The 26,624-nt window shown below is 46.1% G+C and overlaps 1 protein-coding gene and 1 long non-coding RNA gene across 2 annotated transcripts in view; one reads left to right on the top strand and one right to left on the bottom strand.

Annotated features, from left to right (window-relative positions):
• Window positions 1-705: 705 nt before the first annotated feature.
• On the bottom strand, window positions 706-9,732 carry LOC133040178 (uncharacterized). The gene is made up of 3 exons (XR_009688914.1): window positions 9,614-9,732; window positions 2,089-2,254; window positions 706-1,366 (listed from the first exon to the last, which is right to left on the bottom strand). It is a non-coding gene; the product is annotated as an uncharacterized LOC133040178 (long non-coding RNA).
• Window positions 9,733-9,944: 212 nt separating this feature from the next.
• ATP1A1 (ATPase Na+/K+ transporting subunit alpha 1) overlaps window positions 9,945-26,624 on the top strand; it is a 31,571-nt gene continuing 14,891 nt past the window's right edge. The window contains exons 1-8 of the mRNA XM_061121068.1: window positions 9,945-10,243; window positions 21,326-21,430; window positions 22,012-22,071; window positions 24,018-24,221; window positions 24,850-24,963; window positions 25,353-25,487; window positions 25,599-25,716; window positions 26,167-26,435. Coding sequence (XP_060977051.1) covers window positions 10,232-10,243; window positions 21,326-21,430; window positions 22,012-22,071; window positions 24,018-24,221; window positions 24,850-24,963; window positions 25,353-25,487; window positions 25,599-25,716; window positions 26,167-26,435 — 1,017 coding nt within the window. The 5' untranslated portion in view covers window positions 9,945-10,231. The remainder of the gene's footprint in view (window positions 10,244-21,325; window positions 21,431-22,011; window positions 22,072-24,017; window positions 24,222-24,849; window positions 24,964-25,352; window positions 25,488-25,598; window positions 25,717-26,166; window positions 26,436-26,624) is intronic.

Below are 26,624 nucleotides of genomic sequence, written 5' to 3'. Positions count from 1 at the left end.
ACTTAACTGCTTCTGGACAGGATATGGTGGATAAAATAATTTTATGGCACCTTTTCAAATTTAGGCAAGTGCCCCTTTATTGGATTAAGAAACGAGATCTGAGCCAGGCCAAGGGAGCAGAAGAGAGCTTGCTGGGAGTTGGACCAGGCAACTGGAGGCTACTCCAACTGCCTCAGACTCCCCCCTCCCCTGGCCCTGTTATCCGCCCAAGCCTTGCCCCAGCTCTGCTTCCAGTCCCGGCCCCCATGCTACTGCCCTCTATGCTCTTTTTCAAATGCTCCTCCATCAGCTGGCAGAAGGAAGAGAAATTCGAGGATGTTGGAGCCAAGATGGCCATGGACTGAAGCTGCACATTGTCACCTAGCAGCTTGAGGAAACCCCATACAGGGGTGATGCCAAGTCCAGGAGACGGTCCCTGAACAGAGAACGGGCTTCCCAGGAAAGAAGTGAAGGAGCCTTGTCCAAAGCCTGGGACCCCTGCAAGAGATTTTAATTGAACTTTACACTGACACCATCCAAGTCTTCCTTGAATTCTCTCAAATTCAAAATAATAGTATGTGTTTTGTCTATGTGTATCTTTGTCTGTGTGTGCATTCAGATATAGCTCCCTTGACGTGAAAAGAGGTCAAGATTTTTAAGATGAACCTATGTGAGTACCCAGTGCATCATGGAAAATTCTATTTTCAAAAAGCTGACTCTTTAAATTACATGTTTTGGATAACCCTCAGTTTTTGGTTTGGAAGCAAAACAGCTCTGTCCTTACGTAGATGTTTTCAAGTGGTCCTAAAGCAAAAGAAACAGCATGGTGTGCTGGAAAGATGAGTGACTGGGGTTTCATTTTGACATTAAGCAGGTGGTCGTTCATACTAGGAAAAGCATATGCAGACTTGATTCCTCTGTAAAGGAGGAGAGCAGACCAGGTTATCTGTGGTGTAGAAGTCTCATTCCATAAGCTCAGTGCCCCTTGTAAAACATAACTGCCTGTGAGCAAGATTTCTGTCCAGTGCAGAGCTCTACTCCCAACTCTAGTATCCCATGTTGCCTGAACACGGCTCCTAATTGTACTCAGTTCTGTTACACACATTTCAGATTCAGGGAAACAGGCTTGAAGAAAAGTGTAAGGACTTACTCAAGACCACCCAAGTTCCCAGCATTCTGTTTCTTTTTATATCCCTGTCCTCGCCAACCCTCCTGCTTGACACCAGCTCTGCTGTGCTTGTAAACAGGAGGCGGGGTGACGAGTTGCATAAAAGGTACTGACTTTTCCTGGTGTGTGGGCGTCTCAGGTCAGGAAACAGGACTGCAACCCCATTCATGCTGCTTGATGGTGCCTCCCTTTGAGGCACAGGGATGGCAACTGAGAAGCCTGCTAAGAAAGGCAGAGCATGGCATCCGGCCCATAGACACCTGATATTCCTCCCAGGCTGCCCACCCTTTTCACCATCCAAGGAACTGGAAACACTCAGCCTCCCGAAACCTCTAAGAAAGCAAGGTGATTTCACTCACACATATTTCTATGACATGGATGTCCAAACAGGGAGCCAAAGAAAACCAGCTTTTCAGTTTTTGTGTTTTTTTTTTTTAAGGCAGCATGTGACCAGGAATGGCTGAGACCAACACAACTGCTTTAATTCTAAATGTCTGCAGTCTGAGAAATCTACCATGCCTTGAGGTAACCTGATAGAACACCACTTTCGCTACTCAGAAATTAAGGTTTCTGCACTGTGCACGGACCGCGAGCCTGCATTTAGAAGTCAATGCAAGACCTCGGCTGACACTTCCATACCTGCCAGGAGCTGCTGATGAAAACCAGGTGGCCTGCTTTAAGCAGAATTCAATTACCCAGATGGCAGCTGTTTCTTAATTCAAAACTTGAACATCACCTTTTTTTTCCCATTATGAAAAAAACCAAAGTGGGAAGAGAATACATTGAGTTTGAGCACTTCTGGTTGATGAGTTTAAAGGCATGACAGGGAAGTGGATTCTTACCCCCACCACCCCCGACACGCCCTCTGCCTACCCCCTCACTCCCCCACCCTAAGCTCCCTGCAGCTCTAGCCTGCAGCACCGTGCCTGGCAGACTTTTACCAGGAATGGGAGTGATGGTCCTGAAACCCAGCATTCTCTTGGGTCATTCTTAGGAAGAGAAAGAACTCTGGCTTGCCAATTAGAGACTGCATTAGCAGGTGGTATCTTCCTTCCTCTCTTTCTCTTCCTCTCTCTCTTTCTCTCTGTGTGTGAAGGGGGCGGGAGGCTGTAAAAAAGAAAAAAAAAAAAAGAAAAACCTGTAATGGTTTTAAGTTACACTTGGACACAATGCTCTCTCTCTCCCCCTTCCCATCCTCTGCCCACACGCCCTGACCACCGCCCCCCCCTCCCAACCAGAGAGGTTACCCTGTATCAGCCCCTGCATTCCAGAACATGGATAGTCAAGCTTCTTATTCTGAAGGTGACAATTTCTCAGTGGGGCCAGTGCTGCTGTCTTTCACTGCAGGGTTTATTTCCCTAGTCCTCACCTGCAGTTTGGTGATAACTAGACCAGTTCAGACAGGTGGAGTGTTACCCAACCCTTTCTCACCTAGCTCCTGCATTCTGTACTGTGGTTTCTGCTACAAGCTGGCTTCATATACCTAGACAGGCCCGCTGTTGGATTCGGGAGGTTGCTTGGGCAAGAGGAAAACCAGCACAAAGCAGGTTCTGTTCTTAATCCCTTCTCTAGACAAATTTTTGTGGATGTCTTCATCCTTCTTTGAGCCTTGTTTCTTGCAGGCTGAGTAGGAATTTGAAATCAACAAGATCATTCCTTACACTGTTTGAACAGTTACAATGTGACAGGCAATATTTCCCTAAGAGTAGCATGTCAATTGATTCTCACAGCAGCAGCCCTGGTGGTATGGTTACAGATAAAATAGGCTCAAAAGTTACATTCGAGGAAGGAAGACTCAAATTGAGCCACCTTTTAAGGTCAGGGATTTGTATCCTAACAGATGGCTAAAATTATGTCCAAATCCCAATTTTCCACCATATCTAGCAACTTGAAAGCCTCTGTTTGGGGGAAGGAGTGGATAATCAGGATCATGACGGGGAACAAGACATGCATGTAAATACACAAAAAAGGAAGAAAAAAATTAACATGCCATCTCAAGAGCTAAACATGGATATACTGAAATTCTGAATCCAATAATATGACCAGAAGAGCTTTGGTAAATGCACTGATTATGAAAGCTTATCCCATGGCTCTAGTTGTTGTTGTTGTTGTTCAGTTGCTAAGTTGTGTCTGACTCTTTATGACCCCATGGACTGCAACATGCCAGGCTTCCCTGTCTTTCACTATCTCCTGGAGTTTGCTCAAACTCATGTCCATTGAATTGGTGATGCCATCCAAACATCTCATCCTCTGTCGTCCACTTCTCCTCCTGCCTTCAATCTTTCCCAGAATCAGGGTCTTTTCCAATGAGTCAGCTCTTCACATGACGTTGCCAAGGTACTGGAGCTTCAGCTTCAACATCAGTCCTTACAATGAATATTCAGGTATGATTTCCTTTAGGACTGACTGGTTTGATCTCCTTGCTGTCCAAGGGACTCTCAAGAGTCTTCTCTAGGACCACAATTTAAAAGCATCTGTTCTTCAGCACTCAGCCTTCTTTGTGGTCCAACTCTCGCATCTGTACATGACTACTGGAAAAACCATAGCTTTGACTATGGTTTTTTTTTATGAACCTTTGTCAGCAAAATGATGTCTGTGTTTTTTAATATGCTGTCTATCTTTCTCATAGCTTTTCTTCCAAGGAGCAAGCAAATACTACCACAGAAATCTTTCCAAAGCATAAATCTGATCATGACACCTCCCTGCTTAAAACCCTGCAGTGTCTCCCTATGGCCTACAGGATAAAGTCCAAGCCCTTAGAATGGTATCCAAGTCCTCCACAATCGACCCTGCTCACCTCTCCAGGCTTATCTCCTTCTGAGTTCTTTCTCTCTGTCACACACACACAACCTATGCTCTAGTGATTTTAAACTCCTGGCCAGTCCTCTGCAACAGATTAAGTTTATTTAGGTGCCAAGGGTCTTACTCATGTGGCTGCTTTTGCTTACAGCCACCCCACAGTACATAAGCAGACACGCGTGCATGCACGCGCACGCACACACACACACACACACACACGCACCCATAAGAGGCTTCACTTCATGAACTCCCATCTATCTTTCAAGATCCAGCCAGGGAAGCCCTTTCAGCTCCACAGGCAGAATTGACCACTTCTTCCTTCATGTCCCCATGATATGCTACATAGACACAGCACATCTCACTGTGTTACTAATATCTCTTTGCCTGTCTTACTTTATGCCAGATGGTGAACTATTTGAGGGTAGAAAATGTGTCTTAGTTGTCGTCATATGCCAGCATCAAGCATGATGTTAGGCTCAGAGTAGATCCCCAGTAATGGCTATTTTGGGTTTTGGGGTTTGTTTGTTTGCTTGGGTTTTTTAATTTAATTTTTGTTTGTTTGTTTTGGCATGAGCTAGCTCTTACTTCTGTTAAACAATGGAGAGTGCCAGAGGTAGGGGTGGGAGAAGGGATGAAAGAGAGAGAACTTCTCTAGGGGGCTTATCAGTAAGAGTCCACATGTAGAGGTTACCCATCAACCACATGGCAGCCTCCAGAGTAAAACCTAAGCTGTTAAAAATGAATTGAGCTGGTTACTATTTTTGTACCTGACCTACTTTGGGGATACTTTCTTCAAAAACTCCCAGACTTTTGTAAATGGACCAAACCACTTTTTGATGATTCTGTATTCTCTCCTATTATGGTGATTTCTCACTTCAGTGAGGGGAAAATCTGCAAAGTCCCTGAAACCTCATTTTAGTGCAAAGGGATCTAAGGAAGAGTGCTGTTCTCAGTGGAACCAGCCTTCACAGAACTTTCTCAATTGTTTTTCCATGGAAGATTTAAAGGCCAAGAATAGCAGATCTATCCACCCCAGTGGCAGCACTCATTTCCTCAATGCTCATGGCTGTATTCCCCTGAGAACAGGTGGGGTTCCATGACAGGTTTCTCCTGCTTCCTCTTCTCTGCCTCCAGCTTGCCCGTGGTGGCTTGTAAGCCTGCTTGAAACCATGTCTCTGCTGCCTGGGTGCAGATAGGACTCTGGCAGTAGAATACTTTTAGTTCCAGACCCTTTGTTTGTTGCCATCTAATTTTTGTTTGCAATGCCCCATGGTGGTTGATTTGTAGAGAACAAAATATGCATTTTTACATGCCAGGATATTGTAACATTTAATAATGTTTTGATACTATTATCACAATAATAATCCCTGGGGTGAGGGGAGTAGCAGTATGTTGGAAAGTGCTAGAAAAGAAGACCGAGCCTGACTCTGAATTTGAGAACACAGTGTAAAACACTTGTGGGGGACAACTAAAGAGTCCTTTATCGTTGTTTTCTTTACAAAGACTGCTATTAATAAGAGCACATTGTTTAAGTGGCAGTCGTAATAAAGGAGGGCTTCCCAGGTAGCTCAGATGGTAAAGAATCTGCCTGCAATGCAGGAGACCGGGGTTTGATCCCTAGGTCGGGAAGATCCCCTAGAGAAGGGAATGGCAACCCACTCCAGAACTCTTGCCTGGAGGATTCCATGGACAGAGGAGCCTGGCGGGCTACAGTCCATGGGGTTGCAAAGAGTTGGACATGACTGAGCAACAAACACTTTATTATAAAGTGTTTGTAATAAAGGAATGCTGAGGAAAAACCTGAGAACTTGATTCTGCATGACTGATAACAGCCTCCAGGACAGGTACCAAGTAAATGTTGACTTTTCTAAATTTCCAGAGGCAAAACCTGAGGGCTTCAAAAATCATTAACAGAAGAAAATATGTTTGCAAGCATACTAAAGAGTTTTTATAGGGAAAAGAGGTGAGTGGAAAGTGGAATCAGGGAGGGAAAGTTTCAGGGGTCAGAATTCTTTGGCTGACAGATTTCTGATGGTCAGTGGTCTGCCTAGAACTGTGCTTTAACAACAACAAAAATTATTTATTTATTCATTTGGCTGTGCCATGTCTTAGTTGTGGCTTGCGGGATCTTTAGTTGAGGTATGTGGGATCTAGTTCCCTAACCAGGGATCAAACCCAGGCCCTCTGCATTAGGAGCATGGAGACTTAGCCACTGGACTACCAGGGAAGTCCCTAGAACTATGCTTTTAAAACAATGGGTAATACGTCTGCTGCTAGATGGGGTCAAGCAGATTTGCAGTGGTGGGATGGATATCGGCTAGGAGAAACTTTGAAATTGTGAGAAGAACTGGCTTTAATGCAGTAAATATGGTAACAGTAGCAGCTAAGTGGCTTCCTGGAGTACCAAGGAAATGGTAAAAAATAAAGATGCATGCCTAAGATTGTTTCCATGATACCTCTAGTGCAAGCTGGACCAAAGAGACTTCTATCTTTCCAGTTTCCGAGCTCATTGATCTCCCAAGTGTTTGCTTCCAATGGAAAATGCTAACTTTATTGTAGGTTCCAACTCTTTTTCTAAAGCCCTTAATTGCAATGGCATGTTTATTCATTTCAGCAAGTACTTACTCAAAGTGCTAGCACTCTTGGCTCAAAATACTGACTTGCATCATGTTTTTCAGACGTCTGCTGACTATTCACAATGACTGGGCCAACACTCCGTGGTTGTGTCAAATCCTCTTCGAAGCCATCCACATTTGGCAGCCTTGGGGCTATAAATGCTGAGTCTCTGGTTCCACCAGTTTAATTGTTTCCCGAGCTAGATGCTTAATAAGAACTGATAGTATATGAGGTAGATAGCATAGAGAGACGGAATTTGTCCCCATATTCTCTTCTGGAAGTTTCTTTATCCTCAGCACTGCTCTGGGAGTTTGAAAAGATGCCCAATAGTTCTGCCAATGTTCAGGGACTGTCCAATTCCAATCACTCCCTGAGCCTCAGTTTCTTCACATAAAATGAGGGGAATGTTTGCTTTCCAAGGTTCCATTCAGAAAGCTCTCCCAAGAGGGGAAAGAGGCCTGTCCCCCCAAAATGGTATTTCCCTCTTTGGTCACCCACATCCCAAGGTACCTGTGACTTCTGCACCTCAGTTCCGTCCACAATGTCTCTGTCTTAATTTTATAGGCATGCTCGGGGCTCCATTGTACAATCCAGCAGGGATTCTTTTCATCACTCTTTTCCATAAAAAGTTTTCAGCTCTAGCTTCCTTACCATATTTTTTTTCCCTTCACCTCTTTTGTCCTCAACACCTAATGATAAACTTTATCCCTAAAAACACTCCTGAGAACTGCCCAGAAGTGCCTGGACCATATAACACTTGGCTGAGCACTTATAGAAACATCAACATTAGAGGAACAGTAGCAACAACATAACTTGTCTGATATTCTGAAATGTTTTTGTCAAATTATGTGTCTTTCAACAGGGCTGAAATTAAAAAATGGATTATCAAATGACTTGAAAATGGAATGGATACACCTTGAGAAGTGGGATTAGGTGGGTGAAAACAGGGGTAAGGGAGTGTTTGTTGATCTATAGCAAACATTTTTATAAAATGTTCTCTGCCTCATGATGATGCACACGGTAGACTGATGGAGAGTAGAAATAGGCAAAAGAGGCTCTCGCTGGGGTCTTCTTGGTTATAAAAGAGGAGAGGCACATGGAAACCCTTTGTATTTGTGAGGACAGCACCATTGAAAGCAATTAGTATCTTTCTACCAAAAACTCCCTGGTGCCATGCTCAGAGACCAAATTTTACAAGTAGGAAGACGGTTCCCATCTTGCGATTTTGAGACCAGGCTCCACCATCACTAGCTGAATGGCCTTGTTTTGAGAAAATCCTCAAACCTCCCGTCTCCCATTCTGTAAAATGCAGCTAACACCCTTTGCCTTCCAGACTTGTGAGAATCCCAGGGAGGATTTTATATGTAAAAGTACTATGTGGAGGCAAAAGTAAATTTCAGATTTTAATACTTCTTCCTTTTATGCCTTTCCCCCAGTCTGGAATATAGCTAGAACTTTGAGGTCCTCTTGAAAGGACCTTCAGCAATCTTCAGCTGCCAAATAAACAGCTGGAAAGGCCAAGAGAAATAAATGCCTGATCTTTCAGTGTTATGTTGTTAAATGAAAATTTTAAAAGTGATAATTTTAGTTAGGGTGGAAAAGGTGATCCACCAGCAGGAGAAACCTACATCGTTTAGACTTTTGCTTTCTACATTTTGTTGTTCTTGCTGTGCTTTTTCCGCTCAGAGCAGGGCCCAAGGGATAATTAATCTCAAACAAGCTGAGAGATCTTTAGTAAGCAAAATCCTCCTACAGGTTAGCAGTAATGGGGGATATAGTGCATGAAAATAAAGCATTTTGTAGACCTTTGGAGGCACAGCCCTGATAACACTTCATAAATTCCTTCTGTTGAATTAGCAGCATTGGGACCTCTGTTCTGGATTTGGTGGTTCTTTCCCCAGCAGGCATGAATTTGAATTTACAATTCCTCTGCTCTTCAGGGCCTGCGCTGATTTAACCAAGCCTGAAGGTCGCTGGAGGAGGCACCAGTCCTGAACAATGCATTCTTGGGCAAGAGGAAAGAAACGGTTTCTTCTAAAAAGAACAAGACTTACTCTAATGGCCTAACTGCTAACACAGTTGCTAGTTTTTTCCCCCTTCGATTTTCTTTCTTCCTTCCCTTCTTCCCAGTTTCTTTCAAGGCTTCACCTCTTTATTTTTTCACGTTAAATTAATAGTTGAAATTAACAGGGCCAGTTTTAACTTGCTTAGGAAGTTAATGTTTTCCCTGTTTGTTGTCAGAATTCCCAGAGACACGGAGTGACTCTCTCCTGCAAACCCTGCGCTTTCCCAGAGCATGCCTGACTTCCTGAAAACATTGTTAATAATACCTTGCTTTTTAACTGCAGGAAACCTTCAGCCATTGCAGCCTCTGCAGAAGCTGTAATGGGAGGCAAGCCACACAGCGAAGCCAGGCCAGGGCCCTCCGGGGGGTTTCTGGGCTCCTCACCACAGTCCCGGCCCAGATCCTTCAGAGAACCAAAGGCTGAGGTGAGAGCGGCCAGGAGACAGGCCCTCAGACATCTTCCCCTCCGCGGAGCCTTTTGCTAAAGATATGCATTTCCTTAGGTTTCAGGTGTTCCTTCCCCACTAAAGTGAGTCCCCAAACAGGACAAACAGTTTATATTCACAGAGCAACATGAATGAATTAACCGCAGGCCCTCTGGATTATCATTTGGGGGTGCTGAAGCAAAGGAGGCGGAGGGCGCTTGGGACCTCTGGCAACGCCAACCCAGAACCTGTGGGATATAGAAAACAGGGATCCCAAGACCATAGGAGGCATTCGTGAGAGCACCGAGAGGCTGGCCCCAGAGCCTGGCCGGGAAGGCCATCCGCAGGTAGGCGCGGGGCCTGGGGTCTGCAGGGACATGCATTCCCTCCTGCAAGCGCTGGCTACAGTCTCTCCGGACTCCCCACCTCAACCTGGTGCTTCCTTTAGTCCCAGAGGAGCTCCCTGATGCCCAGAAAGGCCCCTCCGCGCGGCGATTCTGTCCCGGGTCCGCGGAGATTCGGGAGCCCAGTTCCACAGACATCCCCGCACCCACTGCGGACCTTGCGCGCTCTCCAAAGCGGGCTGGTCACGCAGGGCGGAGGGAGGAGGGACGCAGGAGCTGCATGGCCGTCGAACCCCTGCAGCCCAGCCAGCCAGGGCGCCCCGCGGAGGCGCGGTCTCGGCCTCCCGGGACGTGCGGACGCGAGCCCCAGGCCCCGGCGCCCTGCTGCCTGGAGCCCTGGCCGGTCGCAGCCGGCACGGCCCCGGCCTGGGGGTGGGGTTGGGGCGGGAGGCGGAGCCAGGCCTGTGGTCGGTATCAGGTTGCTCCGGTAACGGTGACGTGAGTGGGCGGGGCTAGACGCAGGTTGCATATTTTAGGAAGTGTGGAGGAGGCGCGGGCTTGAGCTGCGGCGGGGTCTGGGGTTCAGAGCTGCGGCGGGAGGAGGAGGACACGTGGCAGCAGCAGCAGTAGCAGCCCCGGCGGCGGCGGCGGCGGCGGCGGCAGAAGGCATCGGCCCCAGCCGCCTGCCGTCTTCCCTCCTTCCCGCCTCGCGGCAGCCCTAGCTCCTTCCTCTTCGCTCCCCCGGCCGCGCTTGCTCGGCCGGGAGCCGCTCTCTTCTTTTTTCTCTCATTTTCTGAACGGAAGGACCCGGCGCGGGGCGCAGACCATCGCCGCTATGGGGAAGGGGGTGAGTGTCGGGCGAGCCAGGGGAGGGGCGCGAGGAGCCCTGGACGGGAGGCGGAGGAAGGGGAGGAAGTCTGGAGGGCGACCGCAGCCCGCGGGAGGCGGAGGAGGAAGCGGCGGGGCGCGGAATGGGTTGGCAGAGCGGCGAGGCTTAAAAGGCGACGCACTTTGGAAATGGAGGGAGTGCGGTAATGAGGGAAGGACGGGGGAAGGGAGCGCCGAGGGGCTGGAGCGCGGCAGCGCCGGGCGGTGCGCACACCCTGGAGAGGGTCTGCGGGCCCCCGAGGCCGAGCGCGCCCGGGGTCCCGGGCTCCTGGAGGCGGCGCTCGGGAGCCGCCGGCCCGGGAGGAGGAGGAGGAGGGAGCACGGCGGCCGGGCGGCCCTGTCCAGGAGCGGGCCGCCGGCGGCATCCCCAACCCGCTCCTTTCCTCCCTCCTTCCGCCCGCCCTCACCTCCCGTCTCTCGCCTTCCTTTCTCCCTCCGCCCTTCTCGCCGGGAGGAAAGACGTGCTCCTCCCCTTCCCCTATGGGCGCTCTGCCCGGCCCCTTCTCGGGCTGCGGTTCCCGCCGCGGCTCCGGCCCGGGCCCTGGGGGGCTTGCGATGCGGGGCCGGCCTTGGGGTCCCTAGGCTCCTCCTGGAGGCGCCAGGGTCTAGCCAGTTGCCTGCAGAGGTGGCCGCCCTCCCCCAAAGGGGGAAAAAAATTGGCTTCCCTTCAGTGTGGAGCCGGTCGGGCGGGCTGGTGCCAGAAAGGGTGTGCCTTCGCTCTAGGATGGCCTTGAAGGTATACTTTTGAGAGCTTTGATGGGCCACTTTCCATAAACACGGGATGCACTCGGGGCAGCCTGAGCAACAGGAGTGGTCATCTTGATGGTGGGGAGAGTGAATGTTGATTTTTTTTTTTTTTTGGAAGAGTGAGCCTGGAAGGAGCACAGGCTGATCCACCAGTGTCTCCGGGTACTATAAATACGAAAAAAGGAAGGGAAGCGAGGACAGTACAGGTTAGGAGTGTCTACGCACGGAAGAGAGATTCTAGAAGGAACGAATCTCCTCCTCCCCGGGCAGGAGAGGCGAGCACTGTGGGAATACCAGAACGACGGCTGGTTCCTGCATTTTCGTAACTCAGACAGTTAATCTATAGGCCCGAGGCCAGAGTCCAGTCGAGAAAAGTTTATACAAAATGACGATCAGAAGTATCAATTGATGGGATAAAATGACCAGGTCGTGAGAGTACTGGTAGGAGAGAATCCCCTCCATTGTGTCCAGGGCTTGCACGCTGTCCGGCGCTTAGTAGGACTGTGAAGGATCTGACTGTCCGGCTCCTCCGTGTGGAGTGAGTGATGGAGGAAGAGGGAGGGTTCATGCTTTGGGGACTCTAAATGGATTCTGAAAGAGGTCATTGAAAGGTTTGGACCTGGTGGAGAAAGGAAGGAGAAGTGGGAATGCACAACTTGAATCTTTTAAAAGCACAAAAGGTGGAGGGCTGCTGGCTCAGGTCAAGTAGCTGAACAGAACCGGGGTGCAGACTGGGTTAGTGGCCTGTGCTTGTACACACCGTCAAACCCTAGGTCTTTCCAGTACACAGGCTGTTAAAAGCTCATTTCTTGGTCTCTTCTTCCTCAGAAAAATAGTTGATTTCTTGAGCCACACATTACTGATTGCAGGACTGTAGAGCCCCGTAGATATGTACCCGAGCTTGGCCTAGGAAGGTGAAGGGATTTGCTCAAGGTCAAATGGTTGGTTCGCGACACACCAGATGTCCCTGATTCGTGAGCAGCCTGTAGTGTCCAAGCCTAAATACTCAGTCACTTACTCTTTAACAGTGACTTATATGCACAACTCTATAAAGTTATTTTTCAGATGAAACTGGGGTGTTTGTTATGTTGGGTTAGTGAAAGATGTTTGAATAAATTATGTCCGTAGACCTGTATGTCCCTTGGGTAGCCACACACTTGCACAGTAGTGGTAAAGATAACAGCGTACCTGGGCTGTGGAGGTTCAACCTCGATGTCTTATGGATTCTAATAGCATGTCTAGTGGCTAGCAGACCCAAAGTTGGAATTATAACTGGTTAACACAGGCAGGTACGCTGCTTATCTGATGGGTTGTCATTAGTATTTTGAGTACTCTGATGAAATGAACATTAGGGAGGGTATCTGTATGTATGTGTTGTGGTGGTGGTGGTGGTGGTAATTCTCCTGGGATAAAATAACTGCTTTTGTCCCTAGTGACTTACTCTGATAGTCCAAATGTTCAGAAGGATATTTTATGCTGAAATGTTGGGATTTTTCCACATGGGGATTAAAATGTGGGTGGAGTGGTGACTAAAGCCCTGCTGATAATTGGTTAACCAGGAAGCCTGTGCTGGCAGCTAATTTTTAAGGTCATTGTTCATTTCTTCCCCTCCTCTTCCCACTACTGTTGGGGGCCCAGGTTTTGACTGTATTTCAGGTGATTTTAGTTCTCCTTAAAAAATCGATCTCCTAAGCTTTGGGGAATGAAATGAAAGAACCAGCTCCTGCTGAATCATTCCTGGATGAAATAGGATTTTGTCCTTTTTTTTTTTTTTTTTTTTTTCATACTGGCTGCTTTTGCCAGTGACTTGGCTTAAATCCGCAGCCCAGCCTACCACCCACAATTCTTTAGCAAACCAAAGATACGCAAGAAACTTTCTTTTTTCTCAAGTTTACAGAAGACCAGGGTGGGGAGGAAGGATGTCACCGGGCCTTTCACTGCAGTTCTCCATTGTTAGAACATTAAGTTAGTTACCTAGAAAAGAAACCACAGCTTATAGCTTATGGGTAGGGATGTAAAGAGGAGCTGGGGAAAAGGTGCAGGTGGAGGTTACACAAGGTATACACATGTCAGCAGAAATCCTGGTTGCAGGGTAACACTATCAGCTGCCCTTTTGGAGCTCAACTTGAAAGCGACTAAATTTCCTATGGCTGCTGTAAAGCCAGTACTTTAGATTGAAAACAACATAAGACAGTTCTCAGAATGGAAAGTTGCCTGGGCCCAGCCTGAGCAAGTGGAGTGGTTACGGGAGGAACTGGTGACTGGCCCTGGGGACCGAGAAGAAGGTTGGGGGTTGCATCACACCCTTTGCCTGTCAAGTGTTCAGTGTCCATGAGTGTGATTTTTTTTTTCCCCCTGCCACCTCCCCGCCCCCACCCCCACCCCCGCCCCGCCCCCATACCCTGCTGCTGCTCTGAGAGTGTATTCTCTTTGGGTAACTCACAGTTGGTTAATTTGTAGTTTTCTCTGCCAGTAAGTTTGTAACACTCTGGTGACTCACCTTTGGGTGGGAGGGTAGGAAAGGGGGAGGTCTGCATCATAAATCTGAGAAGATTGAGAGCCTGACAAGCTCCCCCTCCCCCAAAAGGAGGGGGAGGAATTTTTAAAAACCTAGTAGGATGTTTAGGCAGGTGAAGAGTAAAACTTAAAATATCCAGCCCCCACCTGCTGCCCAAGTGTTATTCTTAAATTGCATTTTAAAAAGAAAAAAGTGGATTCAACATTACAAAGATCCATTCTCCACCCCAGAACCCTTTTAGAGCATTGTTTCCTGGCTATTTTAGCAGCAAATGAATAGATTCCTGACTTTCTGTTTGGTCAGGCTGTGTTCTTTCACATAGTATATCCAAATTTAAGAATGACAGGGGCTTTAAAGATAATTTTCTTGAAAGGAGTTTGTGTGGAAAAGTAAAAACCAGTTTACTTAAAACAAAAAAAGGTTTTTAAAGCCCTGAAGCGTCAGTTTCTCATCTGACCCTTAGCTAGAGTACTCACCCAAGTGCCTTCACCTCTGTACCGTTTAGAGTGCAGGGCTAGTGAGAGTGGCTTTGTTGGTTATTGTTGGGCTTTTGGCATTGAGAGATCAAACATGTATCAAGTATGGGTTTGTGCTATTCACCAGTTCGTCTTAAGCCTTTTCAAAACTAGAAAACAGTTTTTCTTTCACCTGGGGAAAAAAAAATAGGGTTGGAAAGAATAGAAAGTATTATGAATTACCCTCCCTAGGGAAGCCGAGTGAAAGTGTCAGTGGGCTCTGCTGGGATGATGGCTTTTTAAGTTCTCATCTGCTTTCACTTTTCAAGTAAAAGGCTTTACATTTTTAGAGTCTTGGTCAAGGTCATTTGAAATAAAATGGGCTTTTCAGCCCTCTGTGAGGGGTGGGAGGATGAACATTTGTGCTGTGGTGCCTCCTCCTAGCTGCCCAGGGCCTTCTGCCAGCCAGCAGGCCAGAAGAAGAAACATGAGTGTCAGATCAGATGGCCTCACAGTAATCAGAGTGACTGCTTTTGGCCAGCACAACATTGGGCAGAATGTTTCCCCATCCCTGCCAGAGCTGTCCAATTCTGGATTCCGCTGAAATTACATGTCCAGTAAGTGATAATGTGAAGGACAGAGACTTTTAAAATCCACTAACTATTTTCTTAAACTCATTTTCGTTTATGTATTTTTGGAAAAGGAGACGTAACCAAATCAGGCTTGAACTTTTCTCACGTTGCTATGAATCGAGTGTGTGAGAGGAAGTGTATTCTTTGGCTGGAGTCGAAGAGAGACTGTTCCTTTGCCTATGAGTCACCTCCTTAGTTGTGCTTAAATCTGTCATCAGGAATCCACAAGAAGTTCTTCATTTCTTTGACTGATGTTTGAGACAGCAGATTCTGTCAGAATAGAAGCACCCCACTCCACCCCCCAACCCACCCTGCAGTTTTTCTCTCTGGTTTCACATGGGTCCTGAGCCAAGGGAATTTTGGCCAGTAGACCTCATTCCTTAGTTCCGTTGTGACTTTACAGTGAATTATATCTGAACGTTAATTAGTTCTGTATCTGGTTTTATTCAAACCCTATTTAGTAACAGCTATTAGATTTTTTTTCTGTTGGTGATCTGAAAAGTGGATCCTTGATGCTTGTGCTTTGGTCTTTGGGACCTGCATTGCTTTCGGTGTTCAGGTTTCGTGGATCGGGGGACTTAGTTTATCTCTGCCGTTTGTCAGCATGATGAGGGCAGAGCCTCATGCCCCTTGGGGTGTTATCCTCTTGTGTTTTTCTTTATCCTCCATGTGATGCTTCTATGGTGCCATGTTGGTTTTGTTTCAACTCGGGGCATTTCTCTCGGTTATCACTGCCTTTGTTCTTTTCAGCCCTACAGCTATATTACTTCCCACCCTAGGCTTCAGGCTACCAATTGAGGGGAGTGATCAGGACTTTGGAAAGTAATTCAGTCTGCTTTTAATGCTTGTGCCAGTTGTTAATCCATGGTCTCTCAAACCAGCAACTTCGTTTGAGTGGCACTAGCCAGAGTGGTCTGACAAAATGAGAAAAGGGGTGAGGAGGGCAGCAAGTGGGGGGAATAGGCAGAATATTTTAACTCTTCACAACCCAGCTACCTAGTGTAGAGGTAGAAAGTAACACCCCATTTTTAAAACCAGATTTTTTTTTTTTAAACAACTGAAAAAGCACATTTTTAAAGAAGTAGTAAATCTAAAGTATATTGATTATTTAAATGCTTTAGATTTTTTTTCTTTTGAATGATCATGAGTGTATACTAACTAATGCAGGTAGGGTGGGCTGTCAGGCTCCTTCAGTTTCACATGCAGGTAGATTGGGGAGGAAGGTTAAGCCTTGTTCCTTTTGGGCTGAGGGAACCCACCGGCTAGAGCTGGAGCTGTTTGCTTTGCACTCTGCTGGCTGATGGACTGCAGCCCAAGTTTGGAGGGACTGAGCTAAGTTCACAGAGAGACCCACTGCTATGGCGTGCCTGCTTGGTATTCCCCAGCTCCACCGCGGTTTAGGTGAGGGAGCGAAGGAATGCGAAGGTAGGGTGGTCCCTTGGGTCACCTCCTGCTCCTCACTGCCCTAAATGCTGCTCTGGGCTGCAGAGCGGCTGTAGAATCACAGTAGTGCCTGCCCTCTCCCATCCCCAGCCTCAGATCCCTGGCAAGAGAAAATTCTTTGTACATAAACTAACTAGTCATTTGGGAGTGATCAGAGCTGTAATGAAGTTGGTGTGGTAATATGTTCTGTTTTCTCTGTTTCATTTGATGATAAAATTAAGAAATGCCCAAAATGAGGTTTCTTTTTTTAAGGTTATGACTTTTCATAGTCAATGAGGAATGCAAATGATCTATGTTAATTAAAACCAAGTTATAATAACTTTCATGCAGTGCTATGCAGAGTACTTCACATACGCTGTTTGATAATGATACAATAATACATCAGGAAGATTCCCCCCCACCCGCCCCTTTATATATAAAAGAAAGATGTAGTCCACTCTAGGCAGTAGTCCTAGGCAACTAGCAGGATCAAAGAGAGATCATCCCTTCGACTTCCCTGCCTAACTGGAATCAGAGGTGCCGTTTCTACAGTCCTCTTGGCCAGCTTTTAAATGGGCTGCATTTGGGGCAGTTACTTTTACCCTTCTTCGGGCCCCTCTTGATGGTCCAAAGCTTGCTTTGTCAGTTTTAGAAACAGTGCTGGTTTTAGGTGTTTTGTTTTTGGATTTGACGGTGGCCCCTTGATTCATCAGACCTTTGGAATGCCATCTAGAGTTTTTAGTAGTTATCCCCAAGTGTTATTTCCATTTTAGGCAAGGAGGAAGCTGAGGCTCACTGTTCAGGATTGTCTTGCTGGCATATGGCAGAGCTAGAATGACCTGGGCCTGACTTAAAAGCGCCATCCATAGTCCTATCCCAAGGGTATAGATGTCTCTGCTCCCAGGTACCCTCAGACTTCATCAATAGCAACTTCTGAAGTCTGAAGGCCTCTCACCTCACTATTGGCCACAGGGGATTGTGCTCATAGGGTTGGAACTGTGGTCAGATATTCACTCAGCTCAATTGAGAACGTCTCCAAGGCCTGCCCTCCTGAGGGCTGGTAGAGATGTATCTGAGGGCCTCGGGGCAACTTGAGCTTATGTAGACCTCCAGTGACCCCACCTCTGGGATAGAAACTTCTCTCCTAAACTCACTGTACCTTTTTTGTGTGCTTTTAAAAATTTTAGGGGTAACATGTATATTATCAAGTGTGAAAAAGATCGCCAGTCCAGGTTGGATGCATGAGACAAGTGCTCGGGGCTGGTGCACTGGGATGACCCAGAGGGATGGGATGGGGAGGGAGGTGGGAGGGGATTCAGGATGGGGAACACATGTAAATCCATGGCTGATTCATGTCAATGTATGGCAAAAACCACTACAATATTGTAAAGTAATTAGCCTCCAACTAATAAAAACAATTGGGGGGAAAAAAAGCCACCTGCAAAAAAAAAAAAAATTTAGGGATAGATCTTGGCTTCCTTTGTGGCTCAGCTGATAAAGAATCTGCCTGCAATGCGGGAGTTCCCAGTCCAATCCCTGGGTCAGGAAGATCCCCTGGAGAAGGAAATGGCAACCCACTCCAGTATTATAGCCTGGAGAATTCTATGGACTATATAGTCCATGGGGTCACAGAGTCGGACATGACTGAGTGACTTTCACCTTCACAGGGATAATTCTCTGTACCTGTCATATCTGCTTCCCACTCCTCCCCCTGTAAATAGTCAATTACTGAAGAGGAGGAAGGCGCCTTGCCAGCCCCAAGAGGTCATGCCCATTGTAAGGATTCAGTCTGTGCTTTTAAAGAAGTGAAGGTTGGGGCCTCAGCCCTGGGGCTGGAGAGCTGAGGGTGGGCACCTCCCCTGTGCTGCATACCAGCCCCGTTCTGCTCTATTCACAAACGTGAATAGATGACAGCAGAAAATGCTGTTAGAGCAGGAGGAATCAGCAACTTTTGCGCAGGAAGCTTTGGAAGATGTTTACTGTTGTCTGCCTGCAGTTGGGACAGAATTGAACAAACAAAAGGAATTTGGTGCTTGGGGCTGTGGGGAAAGCTGCAAGTGAACTCCGTTCTCTTCTATTAGGAGAAGTCACTGAAACGAATGAAGCTCTTGCCAAAAATCCAGGGCTTGCCATCACATTTTGTTGTGAAGGTAGTTGGCTAGTCAAGATGACACTCAGTAACCATTCAAAACTAGATGAGCTAATTCAGATGAAGAAGCATCTGAGAAATACATAATCTATTGAGAAGTGAAAATGAAACCTCTAAATAATTTGAAACAATTTAAATACTAAATAAGTGAACCTTACTCCAAGTTTCAGCCTTGGCTCCTCTTGTTAGGAATTTTCTTTCCCCACATCCTGAGCACCCTTTTTCTCTACCCAGATCAAATGGTGGCAGAACTCATAGTGAACCTTTGAGAAAATGAAATCCCCTGGAAGCACAGGGTGAAGTAATGACACTTGATTTTAGACTGTGTCACACTGGGCACGCCCCTGTCCTTGTTGTGACCTTCCACTTCCTAAATTAGAATAGGGGGAAGAAAAAGTTCACAAGTGGCCCTTTTAAGGAGGGTGTAGTAGTAACCTTGAGCCTCCATTGTACCTGTCCTATGGGGACAGCACAGTGGTGCCAAAATGGTGCTGCCCAGGGAGCGTGGTCCCTGCCTGGCCTCTGGGCATTTCCTAATTGAAAAAGTGACTCCTCTACCTGGGGGAGGGGGAAGGTCATGGGAGTAGATTGGGGAGGCCATGTTATCATTCCCCTTTCCATGACCTTTGTTTTTCCCAAATGCTTTTCAAAGAAATAATAAAATGTTATCTACCCAATTTAAGTTGTTCCCTGTTCCACCCTGCATTCCACCCTTCCACACACACACATTTTTTTTTTTTCCTGCTTTGAAACTAGTCATTGAGATTAGTAGGGACTGGAGTAATGTTTGGTTCTCATCAAGATGAGCTAGTATTATTGTTTTACTTGTAGGGAAGAACTGAATTGCATAAGCAGCCTGGTCTTCTGGACAAACAGTGCCTAGCGAAGCAATTAAAATCTTGAAGGAAAAGAAATATCTCTTGTTAGTACTTCCCCTGTCTCTTTCACAAATCTGTTTTAAACTCCCCCCCGCCCCTTAGTATGCCATGAATTGATGGAGAAAGGGGAGGGTTATTAGGGAGCCTCTATTTCCAGCTACCTTAAAGCATTGAGAACTGTGAAGCTTCAGGCAAGGGGTCTGTTTTTGTAAATGGGGATAGAACTTTGGAACATATCCAAGTCTTAGCTGCTCTGATAACTCTCTCCCCCTCTTTCAGAGTGTAAAATGTTGAAAGCCAGAAAATAATCAAAGCCTTACAGATGGTGAGGCAGAGGGATTTTAACTCTGATTTTCATATATTTAAATTAAATATCTTTTAATGATACTCAACTTTGCTTAGAGAATTTGTGGACCGGATTTTAAAAATCAATACAGAGTGGCCACGTGAGTCTTGGAGAGCTCCCTAGGGAGTGTGTTTAATATAAAGTTTCAGTGTGTGTGCGTCTTCATTAAATGTATCAAGGAAATCCAGTGGTCCGCGGTGAGGAGGGCGGAGGGGGTGGCCATTGTTTTTGGTTTGTGTTGTCTGTGTGCTCCCAGGCTGTGTGATGATTTTCCATTTTAACTCTGGCATCAGGGCTCTACCAGACAGCCTCTCACCAGTGTGGTTGCTCCATAGTGGAGAGAATGTCGAGAATGTTGACTATCTTTAGCTCTGCTTCATTCTTAACAGATAAGATACAGAAGCTAAAGGACACTGAAAAAATTAATGTGCAGGGAACACTGTAAATGTAACCACACAAGTTGAGCAGTGTGAATACTGTACATGTCCTTATGTCTTGGCAGCACGAACTTGAAGTTATGATCTCTTTAGAGTCTTAAGAGGGTATTTTCAAATTCAAGTGATTATTGTATTTATTTACAACCATATCCGGTGTAAGGTATCTGTATGTTTTGATTTTTTTATTTTCAACACAGTATAGTTTTAATCTAGACAGTGTTTCTACTTACTGCTTTAGTAGCTGGTGTACTCCTGAAAATTAGAAATGAATAAGGGAGAGCCATGAGTGAATAGAAATTGCACCACAGAGCACCCATTGTAAGAAAATTGCTAAGATCGCCTTTCTTTGCCCTTCTTAGGAGATGGTGGTGGTTGCAAACAGTTTGTGGGATGGGGGCCTCTGGAGTGGAGGGGTCTTCTGCTCTGGGGACCACCCTTCGGAGCACTAGGTTCTGGCTTTGTGTAGCTGAGGGCAAGCATTTTCAACAGGAGGTGGGGGGGTGGAACAATCTAAATTTAAACTATGGAATCAACGTTTTCTCTAAAAATTGTTCCAGTTTTCAAGAGGCGTAGGTGGATCCTGTGAATTGTGTGATAATGCACATGCTTCTCCTATATCCTGCCTCTGTCAAAACATTTCCAGGGACTTTTCATTTGGGGGCTTTATTCTCAGGCTGCAGATTGGGGTGGGAACTCCCTTCTTTGTTTTTCACTTAAAGAATTTGAAGGACTCTTGGGCTGACTTCTTTTTTTAAATAAGGTAAAAAAAAAAAGTTAGGACTCTTAGGCAAGCCCTAAAGGTATTATATTTAAAGCTGGTATGTAATGACTTCTTTGCAAAGATAAGAATTAAACATGATAATAAAGTCATTAACATTTAGGTGTATATCATTTAGTCCTCTCAAACATCTAAGGGAATGGGCATCATTATCTCCATGCTAGGGAAGAGAATAGTGCAATTTCAGAATCAGTGATTTGCCCAAGGAGACACAGCTGTTAGGTGGTGGGGCCCAGGATTTGATGTCTGATTCAGAGGACAAGTGCATAAGTATAGTGTATTATACTCTAAGTTAGTGATGTGAAGATAGTTTTGTCTTTCAGTGGGGAAGATGAAGGGCCATGGTGTGGAAATGTTGACAGCACAACCTTCTCCCCTGTCCCCCACCCCAGATAGAAGCAGCTGGTAGGGGCCATTCTGAGTCCTGACAAGACCCAGGGCACTGGTCTTAGTGCCCTAGGGGGCAGATGGCCTGTCTTGAGCTAGAGATGGCAGTATTCTGGATAATACTGGACTGTTGTTGAGTATGCATCATCAGCACATATATTTCCATGGATATTAGCCCAATGACTCTTCAAGATGCTTGCCTAAAATTGCTGAAAATCCTTTCTCCACAACCTTTAATTTTGAGATGCTGTTCCTAATTCACAATCACACCTTTTCCCTCCTTCCTCTATAGGTTGGACGTGATAAGTATGAACCGGCAGCCGTTTCAGAGCATGGCGACAAGAAAAAGGCTAAGAAAGAGAGGGATATGGACGAGCTGAAGAAAGAAGTTTCTATGGTAAGTACCAGCAGGAAGGGTGCTTTCTGTTCTTAAGTATGAATTGTATCTTACATCCTTTGAGTGTGTGGTGCCCCTCCCCCCAGCCATTCTTCAATCAGATTTGCTTCATTTTCAAAATAAAGAGATTATAGCAGTCCTGCAAATGTTACTGAATGAGGTTGGTATGGAAAATTTTCATTGTAAAAGCTATCAGCAGGTTGGACAAGTTATTCAACACTCTGTCGTAACCAAAGGTCCACAGAGGAGCGGTTGATATCATGGGCCTTTGCTTCTGTGTTTCTGAATCATACTGAATGTAGGGAACTTCCACCTCTTCAGGCGGTGGAGGCCTCCACGGATGCAGCCTGTCTAGAATCTGCCTGGTCAGGCTGTGAAGGCCCCCATCATACCACTTGAACCATTCTCTAGTGAAGACCACTCAGTAGGAGCTGTGTGGTCACCAAGCCATTGGCAATGGCGAGAGTATACATACAAACTTGTGTTCTGAGCCTAATGATAGTGAGGAATGACGCTGATGCTTTTTTAATTCTTTTTTTAGTGATAAAATGTTTAATTCTTTTCCTTTTGTTTTCCCTTAGGATGACCATAAACTTAGCCTTGATGAACTTCATCGCAAATATGGAACTGACTTGAACCGAGTATGTTCTAATTTTTATTTGTTACATAGAATTCTGATCTTACCCATCACATTTTCCCCTGGTATCACAGGCCTCACCTTGGCGACTCCATAATATTGATAGCCACCATCCATATCATGTCTGCTATGTGACGTGCACAGAGCTTGGGCCCTTATATGCTGTTTTACTATTTTGTTTCCCCTGAAACTTTTTGAAAATCGTCATTATTTTCCCCATCTTGTAGCAAGTGACAACCAACAAATAGGAGCTCCAGGATTTGAAACCGAATAGATCGGAGGTCATGCTGTTGTGGTCACAGATGCTCCGTTGATTCTTCGACATTGTTAAATTGAGTTGAAAATTTCAACTAGTTGAATTCAGATTTTTGTATTTTTATCAGCTAGCTCATGGTGGTAGATCAGAACCTTGGTTTATTCTCTCATTTATTAGGAACTTTTTTTTACACAGTTCAAAGAAACTTCAGTAAAATATGTATTGTATGTCCTTGTTATCTAGTGGATTTTGATGTTAACTTTACCGCAAAAAAATATAGAAGTAAACAATCGGGGCAGGGGGGAGTTTGTTATTTTCTGGACAGTCACTAGTAAGTCCAAGGAATTGCTTGAATGCCAGCTACGATGGAGCTGTTGTTTCAGTAAATTACCAACAAGCTCTGAGCAGTCCTGGGGCCTTACGCTCTGAGAGGAGGCCTGGTGCTAAGACCCAGCAGGCAGTTGTCCTCTGAGCAGCTCACGTGGGTTATCTCACTGAAGTTTACACTAGGTTCCTGTGACGTGTGTTCGCCGCAACCTAGGTCACTTTCTCATGCTGTGGGGCTGTTGTCTTCTACAATGGGGTTAATAAAAGGGCTGGGTCAAGGCTGTGGTGAAAATTACAGTTAACTGGAAGTACTGGATTCAGTACCTGATACGCAGAGACAGCTCAGATGGCTGGTGTTCTGTCCAGGGAGTGAGTTGTGAACTTGAGGCAGAGGAGGGTCCTGAAATAAGTCCATGTGGACCCCTTAGGTGTTCTTGTCCCTTTCCCCGTATTCTCTCGTTAATTCCGATATTAAAGATAACTTGAGAACAAAGTATGTGTACATGCTTCAGGCAAACGTGTTTTATGTCTTGTGGAAGTGACCACGTTTTCCCCTCATCGTGGGAGCCGTGTGTCTCTTGTCTGCTGTCACTGCATCTTGGAACAGCAGGGCCTCAGTACAGTGGGCTTTTCTTCCAGTGAATACTTTTTTTTTTTAAGTTTCTTAATTTTTTGGCCACCCCAAGTGGCTCATAAGCTCTTAGTTCCCTAACCAGGGATCAGACCCGGGCCCTTGCAGTGAAAGCCCACGTCTTAATCACTGGACCACCGGAGAACGCCCCTAGTGAATACTTCTCAACTGATGGGTGTCCTGGGGTTATTAGCTCAGATATTACACAAGTGTGACCCCTTCCCCACCAGACAGGTGTTTTAATTGCCATCCAAGGAATGAAGTTCTGTACTGACATTTGGCAGGTAACCCAGTAACAGGATGGATTCTGACAGATTTTTCTTTCCTCCTTTGATATTAATAGTGTTTTTTTCTTTTTCCACTTCCTTGACAGATTCAATACACAGGAAACTCTTAAGCTCTTAATTTGCAAAACGGAATCAATTAGTTAAGGTGGATATCTTTTTGGTAAATGCAGTTTGGCATGAATTCCTTCCGTAAAACTAGAAAGAGAGCATACCAGATTCCAGTCTGTCCATGGATCAGTTTTAAAAGAATTTCAGTCTTGAGTGTTGTAGGTTCCTCAGGACACCTGGGCTGTTGTTTGCCTGAACCATAGGGTGATCATCAGGATTTTCTAGCTTCTGCGCTGGCCTGGGATGTTTAGTTTCTCTCTGCTTCCTTCTCAGCTGTCAGGTAGCTGTTAGCTTGTGAGCCCTGGAGCAGTTGGTCTTACTTATATTCCTCTGTTTCTCAGGGCTTAACAACTGCTCGAGCTGCCGAGATCCTAGCCAGAGATGGACCCAACGCCCTCACGCCCCCTCCCACAACCCCCGAATGGGTCAAGTTCTGTCGACAGCTGTTTGGGGGGTTCTCAATGTTACTGTGGATTGGAGCAGTTCTTTGCTTCTTGGCCTATGGCATCCAAGCTGCTACAGAAGAGGAACCTCAAAATGATAATGTGAGTCCCATAGTTCCTAGTGTGGATTGTTAGGTATGTGTAAAGTACCCTCTGCCATCTATTTATTTTCAGTCGCTGCTGGTTACTTGATGGTTTTAAACTCTGGGGAAAGTAACATCAGCATCGATTGCCTTCAGGGCCCATCCGTCTGCCTTCTTCACTTGAGGTTCTCTGGCTCCTTCCCTGTGTTTAGATGTTCTTCCAAGCTGGGCATCTGCCCCGCGCTGCTGCCATGAACGGGCAGCTCTGCTCAGGCCCTATGCAGGTCCTGTTGCCACTCGATGGCAGAGCATAGTTTTTAACATTGAAACATTGCACACATCCAGAGATGTTGGGGAGCCATTCTTCAAGTCACAAGTTGTTTTGAAAATACCTTTAACAAAGCAGGAGAAACTGGTTCATCTCCAACACGTCCCTAAGCTAGTGACCAAGTATCAGTGTGACTCCATTTCTGACTTTCTTGGACACTGTCTCTAGGAAGAAGCATGAAGGCATGAGTTTTGTATTTCTGAAGCCTTGATCTCTCTCTCTTTTTTTAAAAGTGTTTTTTGTTCAGTCAAAAATTAACTGAATGTTCCCAGTTCTTTACTAAAAGCGGTGCCATCCTAACTTGTTCGTTCTGTCCCAGCTCTATCTTGGTGTGGTGCTGTCCGCGGTCGTCATCATAACCGGCTGTTTCTCCTACTATCAAGAAGCAAAAAGCTCCAAGATCATGGAGTCCTTCAAAAACATGGTTCCTCAGGTACCTGCTGCTTTTTGTCCTTCCCCATCTGGTAACTCGACAGCACCAAGAGTGTGCACCGATGTGAGGTTAAGGCCTTCCAAGTATTCAGTGGCTCCACCAGAGAGAGAGGGACACCTTTCCCCCCACCCAAGACCAGATCTGTTTTTCTTATACCCCAGAAAGTGAGCGTCTTCCCTCTGAGCGTACCACACAATGGCAGCATGAAGACTGCTTCTTAGGTAACCTGAGCAAGCTTTTGTTAACTTGTATAAATAAAAAGCTAAATCTTGGTTGTAATGCAGATAGTTAAGATTACAGATGGTATTGTAATTTTGTAATACCACTGCCTTCCCAGTGGTATCCATTTTTACCTGATGAACTGGTGTAAACTTCTCCCCTTCCAAAAGCAAGCCCTCGTAATTCGAAATGGTGAAAAGATGAGCATAAACGCGGAAGAGGTTGTTGTCGGAGATCTGGTGGAAGTGAAAGGAGGGGATCGAATTCCTGCTGATCTCAGAATCATTTCTGCGAATGGCTGCAAGGTAGGTTTAAGCAGAGCCTCCGTGCTTGGGGCAGAGGGAGTGGAGTGGTCCCACAGCCCCAGATGAGGCTTGTGTTCCTCACGTGACACGTTTGATTTTTCTCACGGGCAGGTGGATAACTCCTCACTCACGGGAGAATCAGAGCCACAGACCAGGTCTCCAGATTTCACCAATGAAAATCCCCTGGAGACACGGAACATTGCCTTTTTTTCAACCAACTGTGTTGAAGGTAGGACCATTTTGAAGCACTCTTCAGCACGGTGTGGCATTTATCTTGGGTTTTAATGACAACCACCAAAAAAAATAACCCCACGGCCACAATTTGTTTTATGGGTCCCATTTCTGACCACCTCAGTCAGACACGGCAGAAGCAGTTGACATGCTGGCAGGAAGACCCAGTAAACCTCGTGGCTGTTTTCCCTGTTCCCTCTGCCTCACATGTACCTCTTGTGTTGGCAACTCTAAGCTCAAGTAAGGTTTGGAGCTGTGGTCCTGCTAATGGAGTGAAATCCCTTTGCCAGAGTCCATATAGTTTAAAACAAACAGCATATACCACCAAGGATGTGGCCTTTAAAATTATGGGTGTTTCTTCTCTTTTTTCAACCCTGCTGTGTAGTTGTGCAAATTCTGCAGCTTCACCGATAAAATCGGGTACAGTTTCCCATACTCTTTTTCTAAGGCACTGCACGTGGCATTGTTGTGTACACCGGGGATCGAACCGTGATGGGCAGGATTGCGACTCTGGCTTCTGGGCTGGAAGGGGGCCAGACTCCCATCGCTGCAGAAATTGAACATTTTATCCACATCATCACGGGTGTGGCTGTGTTCCTGGGCGTGTCTTTCTTCATCCTTTCTCTGATCCTTGAGTACACCTGGCTGGAGGCTGTCATCTTCCTCATCGGCATCATTGTAGCCAACGTGCCAGAGGGTCTGCTGGCCACCGTCACGGTAAGAGGAAGGTGATGCTTGCCCACTCTGAAGGCCTGCCTCAGTGGGAGGCTCGTCCACTACCCTCTCCTTGAGGGCTGCCAACTTGGTGTTTTTGTTTTTTTTTTATATGTGGGTTTTCTTCAGTGCCACCTGGGTAGGGTTAGACAGTGAGAAGAGCCCAGCACATTTTTATGTGGAAGATAGTAA

This window comes from Dama dama, chromosome 20, assembly GCF_033118175.1.
Source record: "Dama dama isolate Ldn47 chromosome 20, ASM3311817v1, whole genome shotgun sequence".
Lineage (NCBI taxonomy): Eukaryota > Metazoa > Chordata > Mammalia > Artiodactyla > Cervidae > Dama > Dama dama.
Note: the sequence above shows the minus strand (reverse complement) of the source record. Positions and strands in the feature narration are given on the sequence as shown.